This window comes from Rattus norvegicus, chromosome 7 (genome assembly GCF_036323735.1).
Source record: "Rattus norvegicus strain BN/NHsdMcwi chromosome 7, GRCr8, whole genome shotgun sequence".
NCBI classification, from domain to species: Eukaryota; Metazoa; Chordata; class Mammalia; order Rodentia; family Muridae; genus Rattus; species Rattus norvegicus.
In genome coordinates, this window is record NC_086025.1 from 67313193 (window position 1) to 67338851 (window position 25659).

Sequence of the window (25659 nt, forward strand, 5' to 3'; positions counted from 1 at the left end):
TGCTGGTCTAACTGTGACAGCCCTGGTAACTTCAGCACCTCTGGGACAGCTCTCCATGGTCCCCTTAGTATGTTGATGTAGACATACTAGACTTCCAAGTGAGAAGGCTAGGTTGACTCCCTGACAGGCTTCCAATTGGCAGTTTAGGAGACCAGGCCTAAGGACTGGGCAAGCCCAGGCAAGTCAACTACTAGAAAAAAATGCTCAGAGGAAATGGTTTGGGACATAATGTATCATCTGCCATTTTTACAATTGGAAGTTGCAGAATCCTCCATTTTTAGGGTCTTCTAGATTTGATCAGACTGATTCACCTGCCCACCTGGTACGATGATCTGCAATTGCTCCAGCTCCTCTTCAAGACAGAGGAGAGAAAGGAAAGTGGTTTCCAGAAACAAATGGGCTGTCAACTTAAGTTCAGGCTGATATTGATGCAGCCTTTCCTTTGATTGGACCTGACCCGGACTGCTGAAGGTAAGGAAAGGCTCCAGGTTTACAGCCAGATTCTGACGGGGGTCTCCTGGAGGCTGCCAGATGCCCCACAAACTTCCCTAAGGTGAGCCAGGTGATGCAGGGAAAGAATGAGAGCCTCGGGGAATGTCTACAAAGACTTTTAGAAGCCTATAGGACCTACACAGCTTTTGACCCAGAAGCCAGAGAGCACCAGTCAGCTGTGAACTTGGGTTTGGCTAAACAAGCTGTTTCTAACATCTTTTGGAAGCCTCAGCCACTGAATGGCTTTTGCAGCCTGCCTTTGGCTCCCAAACACCAGACTCTATTTGCCTGTGAATGGCAAGACTTGGAGAATGGCTTCAAGGGACAACTGACTTGGACATGCCTGCCTCAAAGGTTTGAGAACTCACCCACCACCTTTGAGGAGGCACTGCTTAAGGACTTGGGTGCGCACAGGTGGGCCCACCCCTAAATAACTGTCCTCCAGTATGTATTGTAGCCCCCAACTTGGAGACATGCCAGGAGACCACACAGACCAGCTACAGAAGCTGAGTCAACTTGGCTACCATGTGTCTGCTAAGAAGACCCAGCTTTGTCAACTTGAGGGCACCGATCTGGGATACATATTCAAGAGAGGCCGGCCAATGGGTGGCGTCAGATGCCCCAGAAGCAAACCATCCTTAGCATCCCAGTCCCATCAACTTGAAAACAAGTACGGGAATTTCTGTGATCTGCTGGATTTTGTAGACTTTGGGCACCAGAGTTCACTGAGATAGCCAAACTGTTGTTTGAGGCCAACAGAGGCCAAGAAGACAAACTAGAATGGACCCCTGAGATGGACCTGGCTTTAAGACTCTAGGATGAGCCTTATTGGAGGCTCTGGCCTTGGCCCTTCCAGACAGTCACAAACCTTTCTACCTGTTTGTGGATCAGAGAAAGGGGATAGCAAGTGAGGTACTCACCCAAACCATGGGACCATGGAAAAGACCAGTGGCTTATTTATCTAAGAAGCTGGACCTGGTGGCCCAAGGATGGCCAGCTAGCTTTCAGATCATAGCTGCCACTGCCCTGAAAGCTACTGTTAAGGATGCTGTTTTAAAGATGTATTTATTATATGTAAGTACACTGTAGCTGTCTTCAGACACACCAGAAGAGGGCACTAGATCCCATTACAGATGGCTGTGAGCCACCATGTGGTTGCTGGGATTTGAACTCAGGACCTCTGGAAGAGCAGTCAGTGCTCTTAACCGCTGAGCCATCTCTCCAGCCCCAGGCTCTATTTTTTAATCCCCTTCCCATAAGCTATCACCCACTATTTGCCCTAAACCCAGCCACCCTGCTACCTGTCCTCAGATTTGCAGCATGGTTGCTCTACAGCTCAGGGGCACATCTAGAGCATCGTGCTGGACTTGACTGACATATCCTGGCCAGATGCAGAACATACTTACTTCAGGGATGGGGGCAGCTTCGTCCAGAGTGGAATCAGGTGTGCAGGGCGGCGATAATACACTACGACTCTGCTGTTTGGGTAACTGCTTTGCCACCAGGAAATTCAGCCCAGAAAGTTAAACTAAAGGCTCTAACCCAGGCTTTAAAATGAGCAAAAGGAACCACAGGAATGCTTGCTTTATTGGAACCATGATTGCTTCCTCTCAAAGTGGCCATAACTCATTGCCCCGGGCACCAGAAAGGGACACAGAAATAGCCGGAGGGAATAGGCTACTGATAAAGCCGAAAGGGAGGCTACCCAAGCTTCCCCTGCCAATATCCTGGTTCAGTGTTGCCAGACAACTGTGACCAGTTTGTGAAAATACACTAGCCTCTGAAAATGGATCAAAAAGGTCCTTTTCCAACTGCTGTTCTGCCTTGCTGTGAGAACAAACATTATCAGGGTTTTTTTTTTTTTATAAGATTTATTTGTTTGTTTTATGTAAGTACACGGTATACTGTCATTGTCTTCAGACACACTGGAAGATTGGGTTCCATTACAGATGGTTGTGAGCCACCACATGGTTGCCGGGAATTGAACTCAGCACTTCTGGAAGAGCAGTCAGGGCTCTTAACCGCTGAGCCATCTCTCCAGCCCACATCATCAGTTTTGAAGGACGCACTCTTTTACCCTCTACCCAATCATGTAACCCCAAGGCTCAGTAGCCCCAGCTTGCGCATCTCTCATACATACCCTAAACCCCTAGACTTGAGTGTTGCATTCCTAACCTGCAAAGCAGGGAAGGTTGTGATCCAGGTCTGGACAACAGTAAAGACTGTGTTTACATCAGTGTCTTGATTTCTGGCAGTCTCCTGGGGTTCCTGTGAACTGGACATAACACCCCACCCCCACTTCCCCTCTCCCTTCTCTCCCAATCTTGCCTATTTCAATTCTGCCTAGCTACAGGCTGTAGGCATCTTTATTCACCTTCAGGGATATCTTGGAGAGCAAGGTCACATAGGGGCCAGCATTTAGCATGACAATACATAGCCATGCACCAAATGTCAACAAGGAGGCCTAGACTGAGTCACTTGGGTCTATGTACAGACTCTCCTATCCCTCCTGGGGAGCAACTGGGCTGGGGGTGGGGGTCACTATTTAGCATTATATTTCGTAGCAAAAGACCAACCCATCAATCAGGAGGCCTAGACTGGGATACTTAGCCTGATTCTGTCTCTAAAAGAAAACAAACAAACAAGCAAACAAAGAAGGGAACATAAAAGAAAGGTTTTGGGAGACAAAGAAGTTGCCAGTCCTAAAATCCTAAAGAGAGAGGTGTCTAAATGGTTTACGGAGGACAGCATGGAGACAGTGTGGCCTGGAAGAGTAGAATCAAGTTGCAGGGCAAAATGGCCGAGGTCAGGGAAGCTGCTACGCACGCCTGGACAGGAAAGGGACAGCTGTGCCCGGAGGCTTCTAGGGATGAAAATAAAGTCACTTTCTCAAATAATGGCCGTACTGCAAATAGAGGCCTTGTGCCAAGCTCAGTGTCACGTGCACAGCCCTTGGGAAGCAGAGGCAGGAACCCTGGAGGCTCCTCTGGGCTATGGAGCAGATCCAGTCAGGGCTACAGAGTGAGTCCCTGCCTCAAAAAGCCCCAAACGAAAACTAAAAGTGAGCAACCTGGCTCTGGGCTCTAAGTTACAGGGGGAAGCCCAGTTCTCTCTGCTGTTGTTTGGGTTTTGGAGACAGGGCCTGTCCACTTAGCTCTGTCTGACCTGGAACTCACCATGAAGACCAGGCTGGACTTGAACTCACAGAGACCTACTTGTCTCTGCCTCTGGCCTCCTGAGTGCTGAGATTAAAGATGTGAGCCCCCCATGCCTGGCACTCAGTTCTTGTTTTTCAGCAGTTCTCTATTGCATTCCAATAAGATAATTCCAAAGATGTTGTAGCTGTTTGGTTTTTCTACTAAGATTCACCTGTGCACGTTTTCTCCAGTTAGCTTCTACATTTTAAAATCTATAGCAATTTGGCTACTGTGACTTCCTATCTAGAAGAGTAAATTTTCTGAAATATAAAAGTTCACCTGAGGGGTTGGGGATTTAGCTCAGTGGTAGAGCGCTTGCCTAGGAAGTGCAAGGCCCTGGGTTCGGGCCCCAGCTCCGAAAAAAAGAACCAAAAAAAAAAAAAAGTTCACCTGAACCAATGAGTCATTTGCTTAATAAATCTGAAATCCTGGTGCGAAAGAAAAGAGAGAGGGCGGTAACATGGTAATTTTCTAAGCGTGTGAATTTGCAGAGTCTTTCAATGCAACTATATTACCATCCTGTCTTAGTCAGGGTTTTTATTCCTGCACAAACACTGTGACCAAGAAGCAAGTTGGGGAGGAAAGGGTTTATTTAGTAAACTTCCAAATTGCTGTGATAAACCAAAGGAAGTCAGGACTGGAACTTGAAAGAATAAAAAATGCAGCTAAGAAGTCAGAAGTTTAAAAAAGCCCCAAATACCTCAAGTTCCAGACCCTGCCCTCTACCTGTACTAGCTGACCATAAAGTTAGATTAAAATCTTAGAGAATAATCTTGAGAAACAGGAAGCTCCTCCTTGTGATTTTTCATTAGTATTCTCGGCACTTTCCAATGACACCATTCCTGCCCCCTCGGGTTGTGGTTTCTCCCTTTAAATACCCTTTCTCCCAGCCTTTCGGGGTCGAACTCCACTGCCTCTGCTTGGGATACGAGTCTCGACCCCAGTGCACTGGTTCCTATCAATAAACCTCATGTTTATTACAGCAAGGACGGTCTCACGTGAGTTCTTGTGGGGGGGGGCGCATCGAGACTTGAGTGAGGGTCTCCCCACTCCCGGGGTCTTTCAAACTCAATCAGGGCAGGAAGCAGGAGCTGATGCAGAGGCCATGGAGGGATGTTACTGGCTTGCTTCCCCAGGCTTGCTCTCTTATAGAACCCAAGACCACCAGCTCAGGAATGGCACCGCTTACAATGGGCTGGGTCCTCCCCACTTGATCACTAATTGAGAAAATGCCTTGCAGTGGGGTCTCATGGAGGCATTTCCTCAACTGAGGCTCCTTTCTCTGTGATAATTTCAGCTTGTGTCAAGTTGACACACAAAAGCAGCCAGTACACATCCCTTTTCTGAACACTAATGCTTGTGGCTTTGGGCACTAATGGCTGTGGACAGAATTGTATACTAAGTTTTCGCAACCCCGAGGATGGAACTCAAGGCTTCCTGCTAAGATAACACTGCACAGAGAGGAAAGCCCCAGCCCATACCTAACAATAGACAATCCCAGAGAGAAAGTTATCTTTAATGTTAGGAGGAGAAGAACAAAGACTAAGCTTTCCCAATTCCTCCCGCAACAGTTATCACCGTTTGCATCTCTGCTCAAGGTCCTTCACTTGGTATCTCTGGGAATAGAGGCCAAGTTTAAACTACACAAGAATGCGGTAGATGCCCGTCTTTGTGAAACTAACCAATCTTGCACGGAAGCAACCCTACCTAGCATTATCGTCGTCTTTCATCCTATTTGACATGTACTTAAATTTAAATCGAACCCATTTTATTTCTTTTTCCAACCCTGAAATAAAAACTTTCACTCGGCCTTTTGTCGCTCTTCCCCCACGCCCCCTCTCCTCCACTTCTTCTTTTTCCTGAAACAGGGTTTGCCTGTGCAGCTCCGGCTGTCCTAGAATTTGCCCTTTAGACCAGGCTGGCCTACCTCAGCCTCCCGACTGCTGGGATTCAAGGTGTGCACCACCACCACTGTTGGGTTTCACATGAACTTTTAAGTTATCAGAGATTCTTAGCTATCACTGTGGTCTTCAAAGGCTAAATTTGGATCCTATCCTTCAAGACAAAAAACAGCTGGAAGAAGACAAAACAGCAGCTGGAAGAAGACACCCCCCCACCCCACCCCCAGTCTTCTGGGCTCTTTCAACGCCGCCGTGCATTGTGTCTTGCATAGACCTCTTGTCAGTAATTTGTTTGATGATTTTTTTAAAAAGAATTTCAGTCATTATTAAAACTGCCAGGGAAGCACAGTGAGGGTGCCCTTGACACACATTCTATTTTCTGGGAAAAGATTGCTACCAGAGTAATTGAGCTGGGAAGCTGAGACAAATTACTCTCTGCAGGTTCCGCAGTGGTTCAAAGTACCGCAGTTGACTGGAATAATCATACTAAACAGTTTTCCTTCCTTCCGCCAGTTTGCAAGATAACCACAATCCTAGCACAGCACCCACGGGTTATCTGCAAGCTAGATGCGAGGCAAACACAGCTGGGATGAATCTGAAAACCAAGCAAAGGGGCACCCCATTTCCGGAGGAAAACTCTGGAGCCTCCCTGAGGGTCCAGCAACCATGCATTTATTTGGCGCAGCGCTCCCAGCTCCCGCAGCTGGCTGGAGCCCGCGGTGACATCACGAGCCCGGGCAGGCCACGTGACCCTCGGCCTCTCCTCCCCCGCCCCCTCGCGTCGCCGCGGTCCTCGAGCCCAGTGTCCCGCCGCAGCGGCCACTCGTAGCTCTCGGTGCAGTGCGGAGCCAAGGGTCGGGCGAGCGGTCGGAGCGTCGGGGCGCCAAGGAGAGGGGCTGGAGCAGCGGACCGTGTGAGCGGAGCCCGGGACGAAAAGAGAGAGACGGTCTCGCAAACTTGTGCGAGCGCCTGAGCTATGAAGATGGTCGCGCCCTGGACTCGGTTCTATTCCCACAGCTGCTGCCTGTGCTGCCATGTCCGCACCGGCACCATCCTGTTGGGCATCTGGTACCTGGTGAGCGCGGCCGGGCGTGGAGGGCGGCCCCCGGGGTCCCCACTCGCGCCGCTCACCCCGCACCGCTAAGTCGCTTAGTCTAGGTCGGCTTCGGTCTGGGGGCCGCCGGCGATCATCCGCCTAAAGTTGTATTATTAGAAAGTTAATTCTCGGGGAGAGCTGGGCTGCAGTGGCGGGGCCGTGTGTGTGTGTGTGTGTGTTGGGGGTGGGGGGACGGGGCCCTGCGTTGTGCGGCCCGGTCATTTTCACCCCCGTACGGCACCACGGCTGGTGAGCGTTCGCCCTCGCGAGTTCGGGTCCGAGCAGAAACGGTTGGGAAGCTCTTGCTCCTCTCGAGAGAGTTTTCCCGCAAATGCCTGTTGAAAGCTTACACAGGGAAGGCACCCCAGTGTGCCTGCGTTCCAGTTGGCTTGGAGAAGCCATCTTAACAACCACTCAGGTTTCTGCCCGAGGACAGGTGATCCCTCTAAACAGGCACGGCGGGGAAATGTAGTGTTTTTAAAAAATGTCCTTCAGGTTGGTGCTCTTAAGGTCTCATTGGCATCGAGAACAAACGGTGATTCTCTGGGGCTGCGAGTTAGCTTGATGGATCTTGCCCTGTGGCCTGCCCTTGGTTGATGGTTGGCAACCTTGGACTGAGTCGGATTCCTCTGCATTTTGGATTTTGTGACATCATTTTAGCGAGTTAAATCCGAGCTAGTTGGCAGTGAATAACGCTGCAGGACAAAGACGTGTCTTTAAAAGTGGTAATGAAGTGGCATATAAAACTTTTTTAGTCAGAACACATTCTTAGCTCCCTTTGATAGTTTTAAAAAATATAATGTACAGTATTGAATTGTAAACTGCCTCGTGCCATTTTAAACAATGCATTCCCCTTCCGTGAGATGTTACTGTGCTATTTATAGTCTCAAGTTTTCTTTAGTTGGGTTCATTATGGCCACATAATAAGAAATTTTTAGCCCTAAAAGCTTTCCGACAGACTGTCGGTATGTGCGGGTTCTGGCTGTGCAGTGTGAATGTAGATTGAACATTAATGTATTGGCTCAACCCCGACTTTTCTCAAAGCCAGGGAATTTACAGGAATTTAAAACCATAGTTGGAGTGAGGTAAGTGGCCTCCGGTAGTGCTTTTATCGATGGTCAGGGCAGACAGTCGTCTACAAATGTCTGTGTCCTCCTTGGAAGTGTTCAGATCTGCAGGCTTGCAAGTGCTTCGGTGGACGCAATCCCGAAAATCTAGGGCACTGCATTAGGCAAATGTACTACATGAACTACGGGAGAGATAAATCTACTCGAGCCTTGTTGTTGGCAGTCATCCAGCCGTGCTGTATCACTGTGACAGAAGCAGACCTCTCCTTAGGCTTCCTGTCCTGTAGGAACCCTCCCTTTGTGTGGCATATGCATTTGGAAATTCAGCTAATTCGTGGTAGCTTCCAAGAAGACAGGAAACCAGGGTCAGGTACTCAGCGTCTGTACAGAAATCACAAGACTATCGAAAATATTTTGTTCAGCGGTGGGGTTCTCTTATACAAATCGTTCTAAATACAAATCGGTTATCTAAGACCTTAAATTTCATTTTAAAAGATCAAGGTGGTTGGGGGTCTAAGGCCTAAGGAAACACCTTTCCTACAACACCCCACCTCCCCACCCCATCTTGCCTGCCACGTGTTCATGTATAAGAAAAGTGTTTTATGGGAAAGGAGTGGACGGCTGTTCAAATAGAGCCCAGTGTAGACTGATCCCAAATAAAGTGCACTACATGATCTACGGGAGGGAGAGATAAACCCACCCGAACCCTGTAGTTGGCAGTTCTCCAACCATGCTGTATTGGTGTGGCAAAAACAGACTTAGTCCAAGTAAAAATCACCGAGTTTCAATTGCTGTTCCACATCCCTGCTTACTGACTAGTATTGACTTTTTACTAAGGCTGCATGCTATATACTGTGTTCCGGAAGCTAGATTTAAACATTTCTAGTGAGGTTAATTTTCATTACTGCTTTAGGGATGGAAATGGAGGCTAGGAGCTTGCAGTTTATTCAGTCACTGGTTACAGCTCATGCTATAGTCCTGTTTTTCTTTAAAATGTTGAGGTTTTGCCTTGACTATCAGAAATAAAGCATTGACTCAGCTATTAGTTTTTCTGTATTAAATTACCCTTCACAGATGTGAGATTCACTTGTTCCTTGTACAGTTCATTGACAATGGATGTGCAGTATTACCAGCCCATATCTCTAGAGAGGGTCTGAAACCCCACAAGGTTTTCTTTGCCTCTTCCTGGTCCTATTCGGTGTGTCAGGGTAGATCGCTCAACAGACAGGGTCTTCCTGTGTGCACCTGAGTTCATTCCTATTCCTTTCACTTAGAAGGCGTAACTTATTTTCTTAGTGTTGGAGTCTGTGATTGGCTCATGTTTAGCTGCTTAACATTATCTAATTCTATAAGTACACATCTTATTTGTGCATTTCCCAGAGATTGAGCTGTCTTTAGTTTGGGGCTATTATATGTACATTCAAGGCAAGCGCTCGACCACTGAGCTAAATCCTCGACCCCCCCCCCCCTTTTTTTAATTATACATAAGTGCACTGTAGCTGTCTTCAGACACACCAGAAGAGGGCATCGGATCTCATTACAGATGGTTGTGAGCCACCATGTGATTTGAACTCAGGACCTGTGGAAGAGCAGTCAGTGCTCTTCACCATTGAGCCATCTCCAGCCCTGCTCTGAGCATCCTTAAGTAAGATATTGTTTCTAGACATGTGTTTGTATTTCCAGTGGGTGGAACTTTTGCTCACTGGGTGAGGTGTGTTTGACTTACCCAGTGCTAGCCAGTTTTCCAATCTGGTTGGTTGTACCAGTTTGTTCTGTTAAGCACTAGCGTATGAAGTACTGATGGTCTCGTGGGCCACAGTATTTGGTGCTGCCAGTCTTAAGTGGCTTACAGTGCAGTCCTGCTTTAATTTGCCTTTACCTCATGAAGAGTGATGCCGAAGTGTTTGACTTTGCTTATGAACCAGTTGCGTGCCTTATAATTTTTATTGGGCTGTCTCATTAATTTGTAGAAACTCTTTATGTACTTGGGATACCAATATTTTGTTAAATATGTTTATGTGACTGTAATGTCCCAGACTGCTTGAATTACTCTTGCTATCCTGGAACTTTCTATGTAGACCAGGCTGGTCTCCAACTCTGCCTCTAGTGCTGATGAGATTAAAGTCGTGTCACTACGTGTGGCTCTACATGTTCACTTTTTCTTTCTTTCCCTCCCTCCCTCCCTCCCTCCCTCCCTTCCCACCTTCCCTCCTTTCTGAGATAGGGTTTCTCTGTAGAAGCCTTGGCTGTCCTGAAACTCACTTTGTAGACCAGGCTGGACTCATACTTGGATCCACTCGCCTCTGCCTCTGAAGTGCTGGGATTAAATGTGTGCACCACCACACCAGGCCTCATTTTCTTAACGAGACATTTTGATTAGAAGCTTAAACGTTCAATTTGTGAAGCTTTTTCTTTCAAAGTTAATACTTTCTGTGTCCTATGAAATCAAAGGCTATAAAGAATTTCTTTTCCCTTGAAGCTCTGTGGTTTTAGCTTTTCTGTGAGGTAGGAGCTGGCATCCGCGCCTCCCCACCCCAAAAAAAAAGGCTTTTTAAGCTGAGTGTGAGGGCTCGTGCCTGTACTCTCAGCACTCCAGAGACTGAACCAGGAGAATTGCTATGAGTTAGAGCAGCCTATTAAAACCTCAAGAAAGAAAGAAATATGTCGTTGATTGCTGTACACTCTGGAACATTCTCTCTTTCCGTCACAGCAGAATAATAGGCCCCCTGTATTCAAGGGTTTGGGGACACATCTGTAATGAACATATGCTGTCCATCATTCATTAAATAATACAGTATAATTATGTAATTATGTTGTTTCTGCATAGTATTACTTCTAAGTAAGCTAAACGTGAGTTCTAAAGGTTTGCCAGGCTCTAGGCAAATGCTGAACCACTGTATTCGAGACTTAGGCACTGGAGAACTCTGCCGTACTCCTCCGCTGCCCAGGTTTCCCATGCTCTAACCTCAAGCCATCCATTTAGACTCCCCAGCTCAATGCCTCTGGTTTTACTTTAAAAAGTTACGTGTGTGAATGTCCATCAGCATGTATGCATGTGCGTGTAGTTCGCAGAGGTCGGAAGAGGGTTACAGTTACGGGTCCTCTGGCGCTGGATAGCTGTGACCTATGGTGGGTCCTGGGAACCAAATCCTATTTTTTTTTCCAAGAGCAGTAAGTATTTTTAAGTGCTGAGCCATTTCTCCAGCCCTGTCCATTTCTGACACCTTACTCTTTATTACAACCCTTGTTGATTTTTTTTTTTTTCTGTTTGGGTCTTCCTCTTAACCATCATATGTCTCTCTCTTTTTTTTTTTTTGGTTCTTTTTTTCGGAGCTGGGGACGAACCCAGGGCCTTGCGCTTCCTAAGTAAGCGCTCTACCACTGAGCTAAATCCCCAACCCCCCATCATATGTCTCTTACTGAGAATGTTCTGATTAGCTCTCACTTTACTACTGTAATATCATGTCTGATTTTTTTTAAAGATTTATTTATTTTATGTATATGAGTACACCGTCACTGTCTTCACACACTGGAAGAGGGCATCGGATCCCATTACAGATGGTTGTGAGCCACCATGTGGTTGCTGGGATTTGAACTCAGGACTTCTGACTGTTGACTTTGTCTAAGAAATTGGCATTGCTTTTAGCAGGCTTCCATGTATCCCTTTAACTTTATTTTCCTTTCATTGTATTTGTATTATTAGTATTGTTGTTAATTCATGTTGTTGTTGTTGTTGTTGTTGTTGTTGTTGTTGTTGTTGTTTTGAGACTGGGTTTCTCTGGGTAGCCCTGGTGCCCTGGGTCTTGCATTATAGATCAGGCTGGCCTCGAACTTAGAGTTTGCCTGCCTCTGCCTCCTGAGTGCTGGGATCAAAAAGGCATGGCTGCAACCAGCTATCCTGTTCTGTAAGAGCAACCCCGAGTTAGGCCTGATAGGTGGCAGTGTGATCATTTAAGGTTAATAGTTTGTTGCCAGATGCCAGATTATATGACTGCCAGTAGGTCCAGGGCAATATATAGATTGACCCATGGTACTCATAGTTCTTATTGTCTACTGCTCAGTCTGTAAACGATTGAAATGCCATGCCGAGGAGACAGGACTTTTGTTCTCTCGGCAGTGGGGGAACCATTGAAGAGCTGTGAACAGGGGTGATAGTATATAGGATTTTTTTTTTAATTGTTTTGAGATAGAATTTAACTCTGTGTATGTAGCCCTGGCTGGTCTGGAACTCATTATATGGTTTAGGCTGGCTTTGAACTTGTATCAGATATTGCTTCCTCGGTCTTCCAAGTGCTGAGAGTACAGGTATGGGCTAGCCAGCTCTTAGGGAAGATTACAATGGCAAGGTGTTTCCGATGGCTGCAGCTCAGATGAGGGCATGTTAAACTGTGAGATATCAGGTTCCTTTCCGGCACATCTCATTTGCTGACAGTGAATACAGGTGGAGGATTTCTGTTCGTCTCTGTTGTCATGTAGCCTTTAACTCTCTGATTTGAGTCAACTGGGATGGCTTTGTTTTATTTTGTTTTTAAATATACATCCCCCTCTAGCTGCTCCCCCTCTTTTAAAAGTCAAAGGCAGCTCTGTAAAATAGTAGCCGGTAGAGTTGTTTAATGGAACTCTTGGAATCTATTTACTCCCCATTATGAGTAGTTTTCCTAATGGTAAGTTGTTAGAACATCTATCGAATGTGCATTTTATGTGCATGCATGTCTGAGCGCCACCTGAATGTCTGATGCCCACAGAGGCTACCTATCTGGTCCCCTGGAACTGGAATTGTAGATGGTTGTGAGCGGTCATGTGGTTGCTGGGAATTGAACCCAGGTCCTTTACAAGAGCGGCTAGTGCTCTAACTGCCGAGCCATTTCTCCAGCCTCTGTAAGGATATTTTAAAGGCAATCTGGACAAAAACAAAAGGTTGCTCTTAAAGCTGCTTGTCATTATCAAATTTCCACAACCCCTTTAAGCATATCTAACAGAATACCTGGTATTAACTTGATTAAAGCGGGTTCTACATTGCAAAGTATATTATGTTGAAAAACAAAACAAAATTCTTATAATTTGTTTTGTCAACTTTGAATCTCATGTACTAGGAGGAAGAGGCCAGAATTCCCCTTTCCATTCTCCTTTCCATCCATTCTACTCCCTTTTGGGCAGCTTTTTTTTTTAATCCCCCCTCTCTCTTTTAAGATTTGTGTGTGTGTGTGTGTGTGTGTGTGTGTGTGTGTGTGTGTGTGTGTGACATGTATGTAAATGTTGGTCTTCTGAAAGAGCAACCCATTCTTTTGATTGCCTGGGCATCTCAGCCACAGCATTTTGTATTCTAAGACAAGCATCATGTATCAGGCTAGCCTGGGACAACTCCACGTGTAGCCCAGGATGACCTTGGCCACCTGATTCTGCCTCCATCCAAATGGTTAGATGGCAGGCATGCATCCCCACGCCACTGGGCACCATTTTATTGTTTATGAGTTGGTGCTGGGGATTGACTGATGCTCTAGCAGTTTAACTCACTTTCTCTTTCTCTTTTTCCTGATTCCTTGGCTTTCTAGAGCTTTTGGAACTTTGGAAATTGTTGAAGAGCAGTGGATTCACTACACCCACCTCCACCTTCTAAGACAGGTTTTTTTTTTTCTCTGTGTAGTCCTGCTTAGAACTCTGTAGACCAGGCTGGCCTTAAACTCAGAGATCTGCCTGCCTCTCCCTCCTTCCCGAGTGCTGGGATTAAAGGCTTGAACTGGTTCTTATTTTACTTGAAGAAAATCCCCCACCCCCAAATACAGAAGACAGACAGACAGACATGCATTCACCCTGAAAATAAATCTGCGTTGGAGATGTTAAAAGCATTCGGGTTTAGTTGCCAGTATCCACAGGGTGGTTCACAACCATCTGTCCATAAGTCCAGTTCCAATTTATACACATAAAGTAAACCTTAAACATTTTTTTTTGGTAAAGTAAAATAAAAAATGTAAAACCCAACTTTGAGGGTTTCTCTTTGCAGTTACAGCTTTCCAGGGGTGCCTCTCAGCCGGAGACAACCTGAGGGGTCAAGGGAAGGTTTACAGCAACTATGTTGTTCATGCGTTTTTAGTTCATTAGTTTTTGAAGTTTTTCTGTTTTCTGTTTGCCTGCATGTGTGTCTCTGCTCCCTATGTGTTCAATGCCTGTGGAGGCCAGAAGAGGTTGTCAGAGCCCCTGGAACTGGAGGTTGTAAACCATCATCATGTAGGTGTTAAGAACTGAGCTTGGCTTCTCTGAAGTGCAGGCAGTATTCTTGACCACAGAGCCATCCCTCCAGCCCTGTTTATAAATTAAGAAATATGTTTACTTCCTTTGTGTGCACATGTGTTCAGTAGGGCGCCTGTGGAAGTCCGAGGACAGCTTTAGGGGCAACCTTGTCTCCTTCCACTCAGGTGGGTTTGGCAGGTGCCGCTCTGCTGAACCATCCTGTTGACCTTGTTTCTAAACCCTTGACTCTGCTTGTGAGCGTAGAATCAGATAGCACTTGATTCTGTAAAATAGAATATTAACTGAGCCAAGGTTGGTTTCCCAAAAAAGCTGCAGAAAGTAAAAACAACCCAAAAAAGGTCATTTCAAAGTTAACTCCCCTTCTAGAGCTGGGACCCGGAGACAGAACAATGGAAAAATAACTTGTCAGCATTGGGGTACTTTTCTGTCTAGGGGTTAAGGCAGAGGGAACTCTATTCCCGTGGCAGTTGAAGCCAACGGATCTGGGAATTGTTGTTCCTTCTCAGAATGTCTCATAAACATCCCGGTTTCAGTTGGGTAAAGTAGGTTTTGGCACCAGGGACTCTTAAAACTTTTGGCCTCCAAGATGACATGGCCAGCTGCTTCCACAGTGCAGGTTTGGTGAGGCAGTGGCGTTGGGCATGGGGTCTTTATTTGTAGGGTGATCACTATGGAGGGCCTGGTGCTGGCAAAAATGGAGGTGCTATGGATGGGAAAGGAAGGCATGACTTTGGGTTCACATCTCTCCTGGGCTCTGGCAGTCTTGTTAGAAGCCAGGCTTGGCCACCAATGTGCCAGTTAGCAAGAGGAGAAAAGAGATTGATTCAGTGTATGAAGGGGCTGGTATCAGACGAAGTTCTCAGCACAAAGTTACTTGCTCCAGAGGAACAAAGGGCAGGGACTAAAACTAAGACAGGGCATAGAGGACAAGGGAGAAGAGGAAAGGAACACGAAGAGGGACAGAGGACACCTGGATAGATTGGAGACAGAGGCGGCCCACAGGCAAATAGCAGTTTATAAAGTTTTCTCTGTATAGCCTTGGCTGTCCTGGAACTCTGTAGATCAGGCTGGCCTCCCAAGTGCTAAGGTTAAAGGTGTGCCATGCCCCCCCTCTACCACCAAGTGGATTTATTTGCAGTCTGGGCTGTAACTGGGAAGGGGGAACATTCTCACTCCATGCTGCCCTTGGCCATGTAGTTGACAGAAAAGACAAGACAAAAGCCAGCAAGTGGCATGGCTCAGAGTCAGGGCTCTTGTTGTGAGCCATATTTGTTTCTAACACAGTATTTCAGGTAGGGATCCCCATATTCAGGTCCCCAGCTAAAATTAGGCCAGGTCAGGCCAGAGGGACTGCATCACAATTAGCCTTCCTACTAGTGCGAGCTGTCCGCCTTTCTGGAGATAGCTTATCTGTGCCCTGAAATTGAATGCCAGATTTCACTCCCGGTGAACTCATGTAATGTGAAACCAGCACACCACGGTATCAATACAGTGGAACAGAACTGTCACTGACATGAAGTCTGCCCTTAGCCTGTGTACTCCTTTCCTGTAGACGACACCAACTCTGATGGTGGAATTCAGTTCATCAGGGGCCTGGTGAATCAAATTTACTAATGAGTTTACAGATCTCTAGGACTAAAGGACCAGTTCTCCATCCCAGGATGTTGATGAAATTTAATGGGTCGAGGTGTGTCCCTGAGAAGTTATGGCATACCTGGTATAGGCTAACTGGGGGAAGGGAGAGGAGTGAGGGCCTGGGGAAGGGGCAGAGGAGCAGGGTGGGCATGTAGACAGGCAGAGCCATGAGGAAAGAGAAAAAGGGCAGAGAGGGAGAGGGACCACAGAGGAGAGAAATAGACAATGAGAGAGACAAGGACAGGGTAAACAAATGCTGGAACAGAGAAGGGGCTGGGGAGGCAGAGGGTCTTATCTGACCACTTGTCTATAACGCCTGGTAGAGGAGGCAGGTCATGACCTATGCTAAGTCCCTGAGGGTAGGCCAGCAGGATCTGTCTGCTAACAGGGAGTAAAAGATGAGTTCGCCTCCTGTACGACCCTTTGTGAGGTCTCCATTCTGTTTCTCTCACTCTTTGGGTAGTCTGTCTTATTTCTGTGCCCGGTAAGAAGTTCAGAATTGCCTCAGTCCTGCTTTCCTCTGTAAGGAAGGAGAGCCCCCTCTGGTAGGGAAAGCTGCTGCCACCTGGTTATTCTAATTCCTAGAGTTGTGGGGTGGGACCTGTGGGCCCTTCTGAGGTAGAGAAGCCAGCCCTGGCTCACCTGGTGTGTGGTGGGCACTGCTCACCATCATATTTGGCTCCGGCCAGCTGCAAGGTGGGAAGTGAGGGGAAATTTGGGGGACATGAGTAGGAAAAAAAACTTCTACCTTAGTTCCAGGTGAAGCTTCTTGGCCACAGAGAATGAATTTCAGCATGTATCCAGAGGCTGAAGGCATTTCTCCCTTCTTTCCACAAACCTGCAGTCTTCTTGGACTCTTGCGGAAACTGGTTTATAACTGTATGTGAGTCTCCTTTTGCAGCTCCAGTTGTTCCTAGTTCAGGCTCCTCTCGGATTCTGATTACATTCAGGATATCTCTACTTATCAAGAAGAAGGGGGGTTGGGATTTTCCGAAGCTGGGGATCGAACCCAGGGCCTTGCGCCTGCTAGGCAAGCGCTCTACCACTGAGCTAAATCCCCAACCCCTCTTTTTTTTTTTAAGACTTATTTATTTTATGTCTATGAGTACCTTGACTTCATGCACACCAGAAGAACACATTGGATTCCATTACAGATGGTTGTGAACCACCATGTGGTTGCTGAGATTTGAACTCAGGACCTCTGGAAGAGCAGCCTGTGTTCTTAACTGCTGAGCCACCTCTCCAGCCCCTTAAAACCTCTTCTTAATAAATACCAACTTTCCTTGATACTTGCTCACAATGAAATTCTTTTCTGCTGGAAAGTCAAGGATCCCAACTTGACCCAAGGAGTTTGTAGAAAAACTCCTCATGCTCCTACAACCATCTGCACTGAGCTGTGTCTCCAGGTCTGCTGCTAGGCCAACCTGCTCTCCAAGGGAATTCTTACTTCTAAGTTTCTTAGGGTCACCCTGTTGTATAACAGTTTCCTCAGAAATCGAAACATTCCATCCTGCAGGGAAGCCCTTTAAACAGGAAGGTAAACAACTGAGATCAACTTTAGGAAGTTCCTGAAATCGACCAGATTCTCTAGGCCCCTCCCTACCATTTTATGTAATAAAGACAGAGTTGCTTTCAGAGTAGTTAATTGAGGTGCAAAGAAGACTCTGGAGACAAGCTGCGCAGTGAAGACTCTGAGACCAGACCAGCTGCCTGGAAGATGCAGAAACCAGCTCAGCTGAGCTTCCTGGAAGTTTAGACCAGAGTCTCTTGGAAAGTATTCTCTCAGGCCTGTTGAGTACCTGCAGGCCATGAAGTGTGTTCCAGGTTTCCCCCTTTTGTGAGCTGTCACCAGGCTGGGGTGGGCCTTGGTGATGCATCTTTATCTTTTGAATCATTTCTACTCCTATAAGCAACCTCAATAAAACTCATGGTTCACCAAGTTGGTCTTTGGTGGTATCCATACTGTGGTCTGTTGTAGGTTCCCTATCTGTGGTGAGTAGGCCTGTGTGCTGTTACACAATATGTTTTGTTACCCAACAGAACTCAGTATGAGTTAGGAGGAGTGAGTGAGTTGGGGAGGATCCTGACAATGGGTAGGCTGAGGCCTGAGTGGGGGGCATCAGCAGAGAAAATTCTGATAGGGCCCTCTGCTGTACAGTGTATGTTAGTGTGCCTTTGTGGTAGTGAGACATGTAGCTAAGGTAATCTATCAGGATTAGGAGTATCAATAAGAGGAATTCTGAGATGGCAGTCTTTATCTGTGTGCTATGGGACAGCATGCCTGATTGAGAGTGATGTCTGCTACGTGGATACAAACACCCCAACAGCACTTAGGTTAAATTTTGCAGCCTTTGAGATTTAGAGCACAGTGATCAGCTCTTGGCAAGCAGCAGTGTAGGCTGAGATGGTGGCCAGCAAGAACTTGGTTTATCTAAAGGGGCAATTGCAACAAGAAAGGCCGATGTTGCTCGGTTCCTCCTCTATGTAAATAGAGGACTTGACAAGTAAATTGGATTATAGAATGACAGATGGTAAAAATGATAAGAGATACTTTTTTTTTTAAAGATTTATTTATTTATTATATATAAGTACACTGTAGCTGTCTTCAGATACACCAGAAGAGGGCATCAGATCTCTTTACAGATGGTTGTGAGCCACCATGTGGTTGCTGGGAATTGAACTCATGACCTCTGGAAGAGCAGTCGGGTGCTCTTAACCGCTGAGCCATCTCTCCAGCCCCCAAGAGATACTTCTTAAGGCTAGCCTTTAGTAGAAAAAGAGGGAAAAATCTGTAATCCAGCATGCAGCAAGAAACTGGGATGATCAGGAACTCTGGGATTGAGAAATACCTTTAAACAAGCAATAAGTGAAGCTGTCTCATGGCTTGTGAGGCTGTGGACAGGGGAGAATCTGGGATTAGCCTGACTGCTGTGGAGGCAGAAAAACCCGAGTTAACTTAATCCTAAGGCAAAGGCTGCATAACCTGAAACAGAAGGCAGTGCCTTGTGGCATTGGAGCCATTAGGAACACTTGGCTCTCTCCATCTGAGGTTTCCACAAATAGCAGGGGCTTGAGGGCCATAAAGGAGGAGGATGATGCTATTGAGGGAGCTGGGAATAAGAGAAGTTGTGTTTGAACCCCAGTTCATTGGGCCAGAGAGAACCGTGTTCCCAGAGGAGTTAATGGAAAGGCAGATCCAGCCTTGAGGTTGGTGTAAAGCTTCAGGGCTTTGTTGAGTCGGTCTGTGGGGCAAGATAGGAAAGGCTTCGGTAGGTCTTAGTGACTTGGACCAGCACGTGAAGATAACCCGTAGAGTGAGAGAGCATCCTAGAGGAGATAAGAGTGACAAAGAGGAAGACGTTTGTCTTGGTCACTGTGACAACAAATGTGCCACGATTTATATTTAGCTGGAGTTGCTAAGGGAAAAACTGATGGAAAGCCACCAACCTGCTGAGGAGCTGCTGGGAGGCTTTAAAGCCTGAGCGGGAAGCCATCAGTGATAGAGGTCCAGGGGTAGTAATTATCCCCCAGATTAAGACTAAGGAGGGTGCATTGCTCCCCAGCAAAAGGTTGTTATGTTCTAGGCGTAGAGATGGTTTGCCCAGCCAGGGTGTGGTGGATTGAAAGTCAACAGTGATAGCCACAGCCATAGTGTCAACCCAGGGCCATCTGATCCAGGGACCCAGCAGGTGCCCCAAGGGAGAGCGGGTTATGTCACTGAGTAGGTCTGAGCAGTTCGCCTGTAGCAAGGCTCTGCAGAAGGGCTCCAGGCTGTGGAAATGGCTCAGAGAGAAAGACTGAGGATTAGAGAAAACCAATTAAAGCCTCCTGTTCAGGTTTTCTACCTAGCCTTGGCCTTCGGAGGAAGCAACTGATACAAGTGGATGGAACCTTTCCTGTCCATTCAACCCTGCCTTAGATCCAGGCCTTGCTTATGTTCCACTTGAGTGTCTTAGTTGTGAGCCTCTGGGGTCACCTGGCACTCGCTCAGAATACATGACAGCAGACATTCAGGGTGCCTCACTCACCAAGAGTTTCTTTATAACACCACCATTTGTTTTGGGTAGGTGGTTCAGGATGTTACCTCGTCCTGCCCTTCCCTGGAAAAGGTTTTGTTACTAGTGACATATAACCAGCCCGGAGTGATGCAGATTTGGAAAGATCCAGGTACGATGGTTCTTCCGCCTGTCAACAGCCATCCTGTGGCTGGGTAAACTGAAAGGAAAAAACCTGAAAGTTTCCCTATAGGAGTGGAAAGGGACACTCCCAGAGATCTCCTGTCTGTTGTTAGCAAGGGAAAACCCCGAGCTCCCCCGCAAAATGTAAAGGCTATTGCTACTGCTGTTGGTTATATGCCAGACCTAGGCAGGAAGACCCTATCGCTGAAGATCCTGTGCATGCAGGGTGAGATTACAGGACATAAGGATTTAAGCTGGGCCTGAAGGACCATCCTGCTGGCTGGCTTTCCTGGTGCCGGAGGGGGCTGGATAGGGTGCTAGTGGAGAACTGTCAGCAGCATTCCTGCTTGGCTGTGGACCCTGCATGCAGAATACCAACACTGCAGACAGGACGCGTCTGCGTGTGCAGTAGCAGCCCCACTGTTGTGGGTAGGACCAACAGCCGTGTTTCCATTTGATTTAAGGCCTGCTCTCCAAGAGGGAGTTCACGTCTGGAATTGCAAGCCAAAACAAAAGCCTGTACCTGGGGAGGTCATAGGTCCCAGTGGTTTTAGATGCCTCGTCACATGCATAGAATCAAAGTTACATGGTATAAATGTGACTACTTCCTTCCAAAGCATAGATCTCTTAAGAAGACTGTCAGGTATTGTTCTCGCCTTTGCTGGGGGTGGAGGTGGGGGGCATCCTTTGCTTCTGTCCACTGCCTAGTATATTTTAAAAACTACCTTTCTTATCTGCAAATATTTATTTTTATCAAGTGCACGGGTATCTTGGCTGCATGTCCATCTATGTACCACTTGCAGAGGGTGCTGGGTTCCCTGGAACTCTCCATTATATTTCTTGTTAATTACATGGTCTTGGCCTTTTTTTTTTCTTTTTAAAGGTATGCACCACCTCATCCATTTCGAGTCCTGCATTTTGAGTGTATATAAAGATGACTCAGCCTAAGTAAGAGTGATGACCAGAGCTCAACCAAGTCTGTTCAGAGGAATTGGTTGGAATTGTTTCTACGGCCTTTGCATATTGGTTTTGTTAGTCTTGCACTGAGCAATTGCCGGTGCCTGTACCTCTGGAATCAAAGGCCACAGCAGCACATGCCTTGCTTTACTGAGGGTCTTGAGCTGCCAGCTCAGGGGTTATGTTGGTTTCTTTAATGGTAGAGGAGAAAGCTTATTGTGGATAAAAGAGAGGCATCATCAGAGGCAGGGGCATCTGGGAGAGTCCAGAGTGGGCATGCCCCTGAGTCCTGTGAGGAGGGAGTGGGGAGGCGAGAGCAGAACCAGGAGGCCCAAAAGATAGTAGCCAAACCATCTGCTGACAGTTTTTTATTTTTGTTTTTTTTTAATTAACTTATGTATTTCTTATTTACATTTTAAGTGTTATTCCCTTTCCGGTTTCCGGGCCAACATCCCCCTAACCCCCTCCCCTCCCCTTCTTTATGGGTGTTCCCCTCCCCATCCTCCCCCCATTGCCACCCTCCCCTGCTGACAGTTCTTGATGGTGCTGTAGGTGCTGGCTACAAGCTTGTTTGAGATCTGCCACATGATTTAAGGCTGAAAGCATTTCGGGTCTCTAGAGAATGTACAAGGGCCTAACACACCACTTAAGTAATTAATTAAGATCAAGGAAAAAGGTGTTGACAGCACAGGAACTGTTGGTACTCACATCACTGAAAGACACAGCCCAAATACAAGCAGGAAAACCGAAAGCAGGGGTGTGTCTACTGGGTCTTTTGCATGGAGATTAGCTGTGGCCATTACACTCCTGGCAAGTCTTTGCACTTGTCATGGTTCTTATTTGTACTTGGTCAGAACTGATGATCTAATGGCTTCTGTATTCTCTTTCAGGAAGTTCTTGGTGTTCTCAGGCCTTTAGCTTGTATTTGGCCTCTTCATCTGACTGTGTTTGTTAGTTGCCTTAACAACTATTGCCCCACCTTTTTGTGTTGCCCCAACTCCTCATGGACATTCCTGCGTTCATTCCATCGGTGGTGCTAAAGCCCTGTGCAGCTGTTGAGTGAATACAGAGAAGGCAAGTCCTACTGATTCTTCAGAAAGGTCTCAGCTCTCAGAAAAGCAGCAGTCTTGTGGGGAGAGCTGGAAAGAGCCACACCTTCCACAAGCCGCCTGAGAGATTGGCTCTCTGTTTACACCTCAGGGATGTGAGCCGCCTGGAATGTTGTAAGGCCAGGGCCATCTTTAGCCCCATAATAGCTGCTTATTACCCGCCTTTGCATGAGACCTCGTATCTCCAGAACTATGAGGTAGTTGGAATGTACAAACCCCAGGCTCCCACCAACCAAAGGCTAAGAATGCTCTCACCATCTGAGGCTTGTTGCTGGGATTCCCGTTTTCTGTGCCACCTACCTGATGTTACACCAGCTTATGTGGAAGTAGAGCACGGAATCTGGGGCACTCCAGAATACACTATTTTAGCCCTTTGAGGCGAGAGTAGTGGTTTGTTTTGTTGTTTTTTGTTATACTGTTGTTGGCAGTCATTTGGATGTGCAAGAAGCTTACCACATTTTTTTAAAAGAATAACACTCGGGGCTGGGGATTTAGCTCAGTGGTAGAGCGCTTACCTAGGAAGCGCAAGGCCCTGGGTTCGGTCCCCAGCTCCGAAAAAAAAAAAAAAAAAAAAAGAACTAAAAGAATAACACTCAAGAGGCAGGTGGGTCTTTGAGTTTTAGGCCAGCCAGAGCTGCGTAGTAAGACCTTGTCCCTCCAAAGAAAAAAAATTTAAAAAATTTCTGTGTATCTGTGGTATGGTATATGTGTGTGTGTGTTAATTGTGTGTGTGTGTGTGTGTGTGTGTGTGTGTGTGTGTGTGTGTGTATGTCAGAGGACAAATCAGGAGTCAGTTCTTTCCTGCCAGGGATCAAATCATCTCATCAGGTCTTGATGCAAGTACTCCCTCTACCTCTTGAGCCGCTCACCAACCCCAACCACTGATTGATATCTGAATTACAGCACAATGTTCAGGGGTACACTTGGAGGCTGCAGCTCCTGGGCTGACCCTGGGATACAGAGGCCTCAGCCTTGAAGGTTTGGCGAGTGTAATTGTCAATGCAGTGGGGAATACTAGGGAGGGAGGAGTTAAGTTAAATCAGCAGAAGTATTGTGAAACCCTCAAGAGGAGACCAAGAGGGAAGGGCAGAAATGCGCTAGTTATGCTATCAGAAACAGGGCAGGCAGGGGTGCCAGGACTGAGGAGGGTTAGAAGCTGGGTGGAGCAGGTGACAGGACAGGTGGAGGAACTTGTAGCAGCGAAGATGGTCCCAACCATCATTCCTGGCAGTGACCGTCCCAACCATCCTGGCAGTGACAAGATACCTTCTCACCCACGCTGAGTCGGTCGGTCTTGCTTGCTTCCCTCCCTCGCCCCTCCCTTGTTTTCATCTCTGTTTTGTCTCTAAGGATCCTGTCTCTGGTGCCACCCTACTGCCATACCAAGCACCTAAGACCACTGCAGATAACATGGTGTGACATTCTTACAGAGATGTGAGAGTGAAAGACGCTAAAACCTAATCTTCCTGAGCATTCAGAGAGGGCTCACCTTAGAGAGGCTCTGACCGTGTTACACACCCCTAATTCTGGCCCTGGCCTTCAGGGATCTCCACCATCCTGCAAACAGCCCTCAACCTTCAGGCTCTCACCCTGGTGTCAGGAGTTACTGTCTCCAGGTTGCCCCCTGCGCCCCCCAATCCCTACATCTTTTTAGCATCACTTCTGAGACTGTGGCTCTGACCATGGTCCACACGTGATAACCAAAATAATGTTTCTGCCTCATACCCTTAGTTGGCTTAATTGGTCATTGGCTAATGGCTGTTTCTAGCTCTCTCGGGGTCAGTTCCATTGCTTATGGTTGGTGTTCCTCTCCTCCGTGCTGTGCAGTCTCACAGCCCTTATCTCTCCATGGGTGTCACCAACTTCCTCCACATGAAGTTTGTCAGCCATACCATCCAAGTGTCTTGTGAGTTATCTTGGCTCTTTAGAGAAAAAGAAGAAATGTTACTATTAATAACCATGTCAGGAAACCGACTAGTTCATCAGCGTGTATCACATATCTTTAACCGTAGCTCAGAGAGGGAGAAGAGGCAGATCTGAGTTTCAGGCCACACCAGCCTGGCTACATGTGAGTTTCAAACTATCAAAGCTGCATAGTGAGAGCCTAAAATGTTTTTTTAAATCAGGGCTGAGATGAAGGTCAGTGACCAGGACGTTGCTCCCCAGCACCATACACCAGACATGGTGGTTGTGCTCCAGTAATTTAAGAGCTTGTAGCACTCCGAAGGTGGGGATAGTAAGTTCGAGGCCAACCTGGGCTGTGGGAGAGCCCACACCCTTGACCTCATTCTTGTATCTATTTAAAGTAATCATGCATGTGTATGTATTCTGTGAGGGAATTGTTCTCATCAGGCTACCTCTGACCATTTGGAAAATGAAATCCAAGTGATACAACAGTTCTGAAACAATCTCTTGAGGTGGTCGTGTTGAAAATTCTGTGGTGGGTGTTTACCAAATAGTTGTCTCTGAATCTCTTCTGTAGTAAGTACTTCCAAGTAATGGGATGTGCCTCTGGTTAGTAAAAGGCCTTTCTCTCCATTTTGAGAAGAGTAGACAGCACGTTCACATTAATGAACTTGGGAGGGGTGTCGGGAGATGAGCCCGGATAATGAAGTCCCACACATGAGTGGCAGACATGAAGGCTAGGTTTGCCATTTAAGTCTCTGAGTCAAGTTTCCTTTCTCCAGTCCATGATTTTTGAGCAGTGTTTTTAACTTCTGAGTCTCGGTTTTCTCCCAGTGGGGATTATTTTGCATTGCTCTAATTAATTAGGATTTGTAGGCTTCAGGAGTTCACTTATTAAGTGCTTACTGTTACGGCTGAGCACTGTCCCTTTTAATCACAGTGTGTGGTACACTCCTAAGAGGCACACAGGAAGGGATGGGTAGAGGTGGGAGACATGGGCTACGGATCACCTCCATGTGGGTGTGCTGGGTTTGAAGGACACCGTCCTCACCAGAAGTCAGATACTGGGGTGGGCGGGTGGCGATAGTGCTTTTAACAGCTTCTGGCCTTGTGTGTGTTCGTGCGCGTGCACCTGTTGGCTGGCTAGTACATTTCAGGGACCTGCCCATCCCCCGTGCTTCACCATGCTCCCTGTACTGTGATTATGGCCACACGACACTGCACTGTGTGTATGTGCATGTATCTGTGTAGGTGCACATACGAGTACAACTTGGAAGCGTTGATTCTCCCTCCATGTGAGTTGTGGGGATTGAACTCATTGATAATCAGGTTTGATGACAAGTGCCTTTATCTATGTCACCGATCCACCCTTGCACTTTTTATGTTTTTGTTTTTTAAAGATTTGCTATTTATTATACATGAGTACGCACCAGAAGAGGGCATCAGATCCCCATTACAGATGATTATGAGCCACCATGTGGTTGCTGGGAATTGAACCCAGGACCTCTGGAAGAGCAGTCGGGCGCTCTTAACCACTGAGCCATCTCCAGCCCCCACCATTGCACTTTTTAAGTGGACTCTGGAGGTCTGACCTCATGCTTGTCCAGCTGAGCCTTCTCCCCAGCTTAGTTGACCAGAGCCCTCTGCCTGGGAGGGAGCCTTTGCCCTTACTCAGCTGCAGACTTGCAGCACCATGCATGGGTGATGGGAGACTCTGCCCTGTGTGTCTTACATCCGTTTTTCCTCTGCAGATCATCAATGCCGTGGTCCTGTTGATCCTGCTGAGTGCCCTGGCCGATCCCGATCAGTATCACTTTTCAGGCTCTGAACTAGGAGGGGAATTTGAGTTCATGGACGATGCCAGTAAGTACGC

The 25659-nt window shown here is 47.0% G+C and overlaps 1 protein-coding gene across 2 annotated transcripts in view; it reads left to right on the plus strand.

Annotated features, from left to right (window-relative positions):
- Nucleotides 1-6245: 6245 nt before the first annotated feature.
- The window catches only part of Laptm4b (lysosomal protein transmembrane 4 beta), a 43110-nt gene continuing 23696 nt past the window's right edge, over nucleotides 6246-25659 (plus strand). Inside the window, exons 1-2 of one of the 2 annotated variants that reach the window (XM_039079227.2) lie at nucleotides 6246-7122; nucleotides 25538-25649. In XM_039079227.2, coding sequence (XP_038935155.1) covers nucleotides 7018-7122; nucleotides 25538-25649 — 217 coding nt within the window. In that variant the 5' untranslated portion in view covers nucleotides 6246-7017. The remainder of the gene's footprint in view (nucleotides 7123-25537; nucleotides 25650-25659) is intronic. The other variant, NM_001013174.1, reaches the window with a different exon arrangement.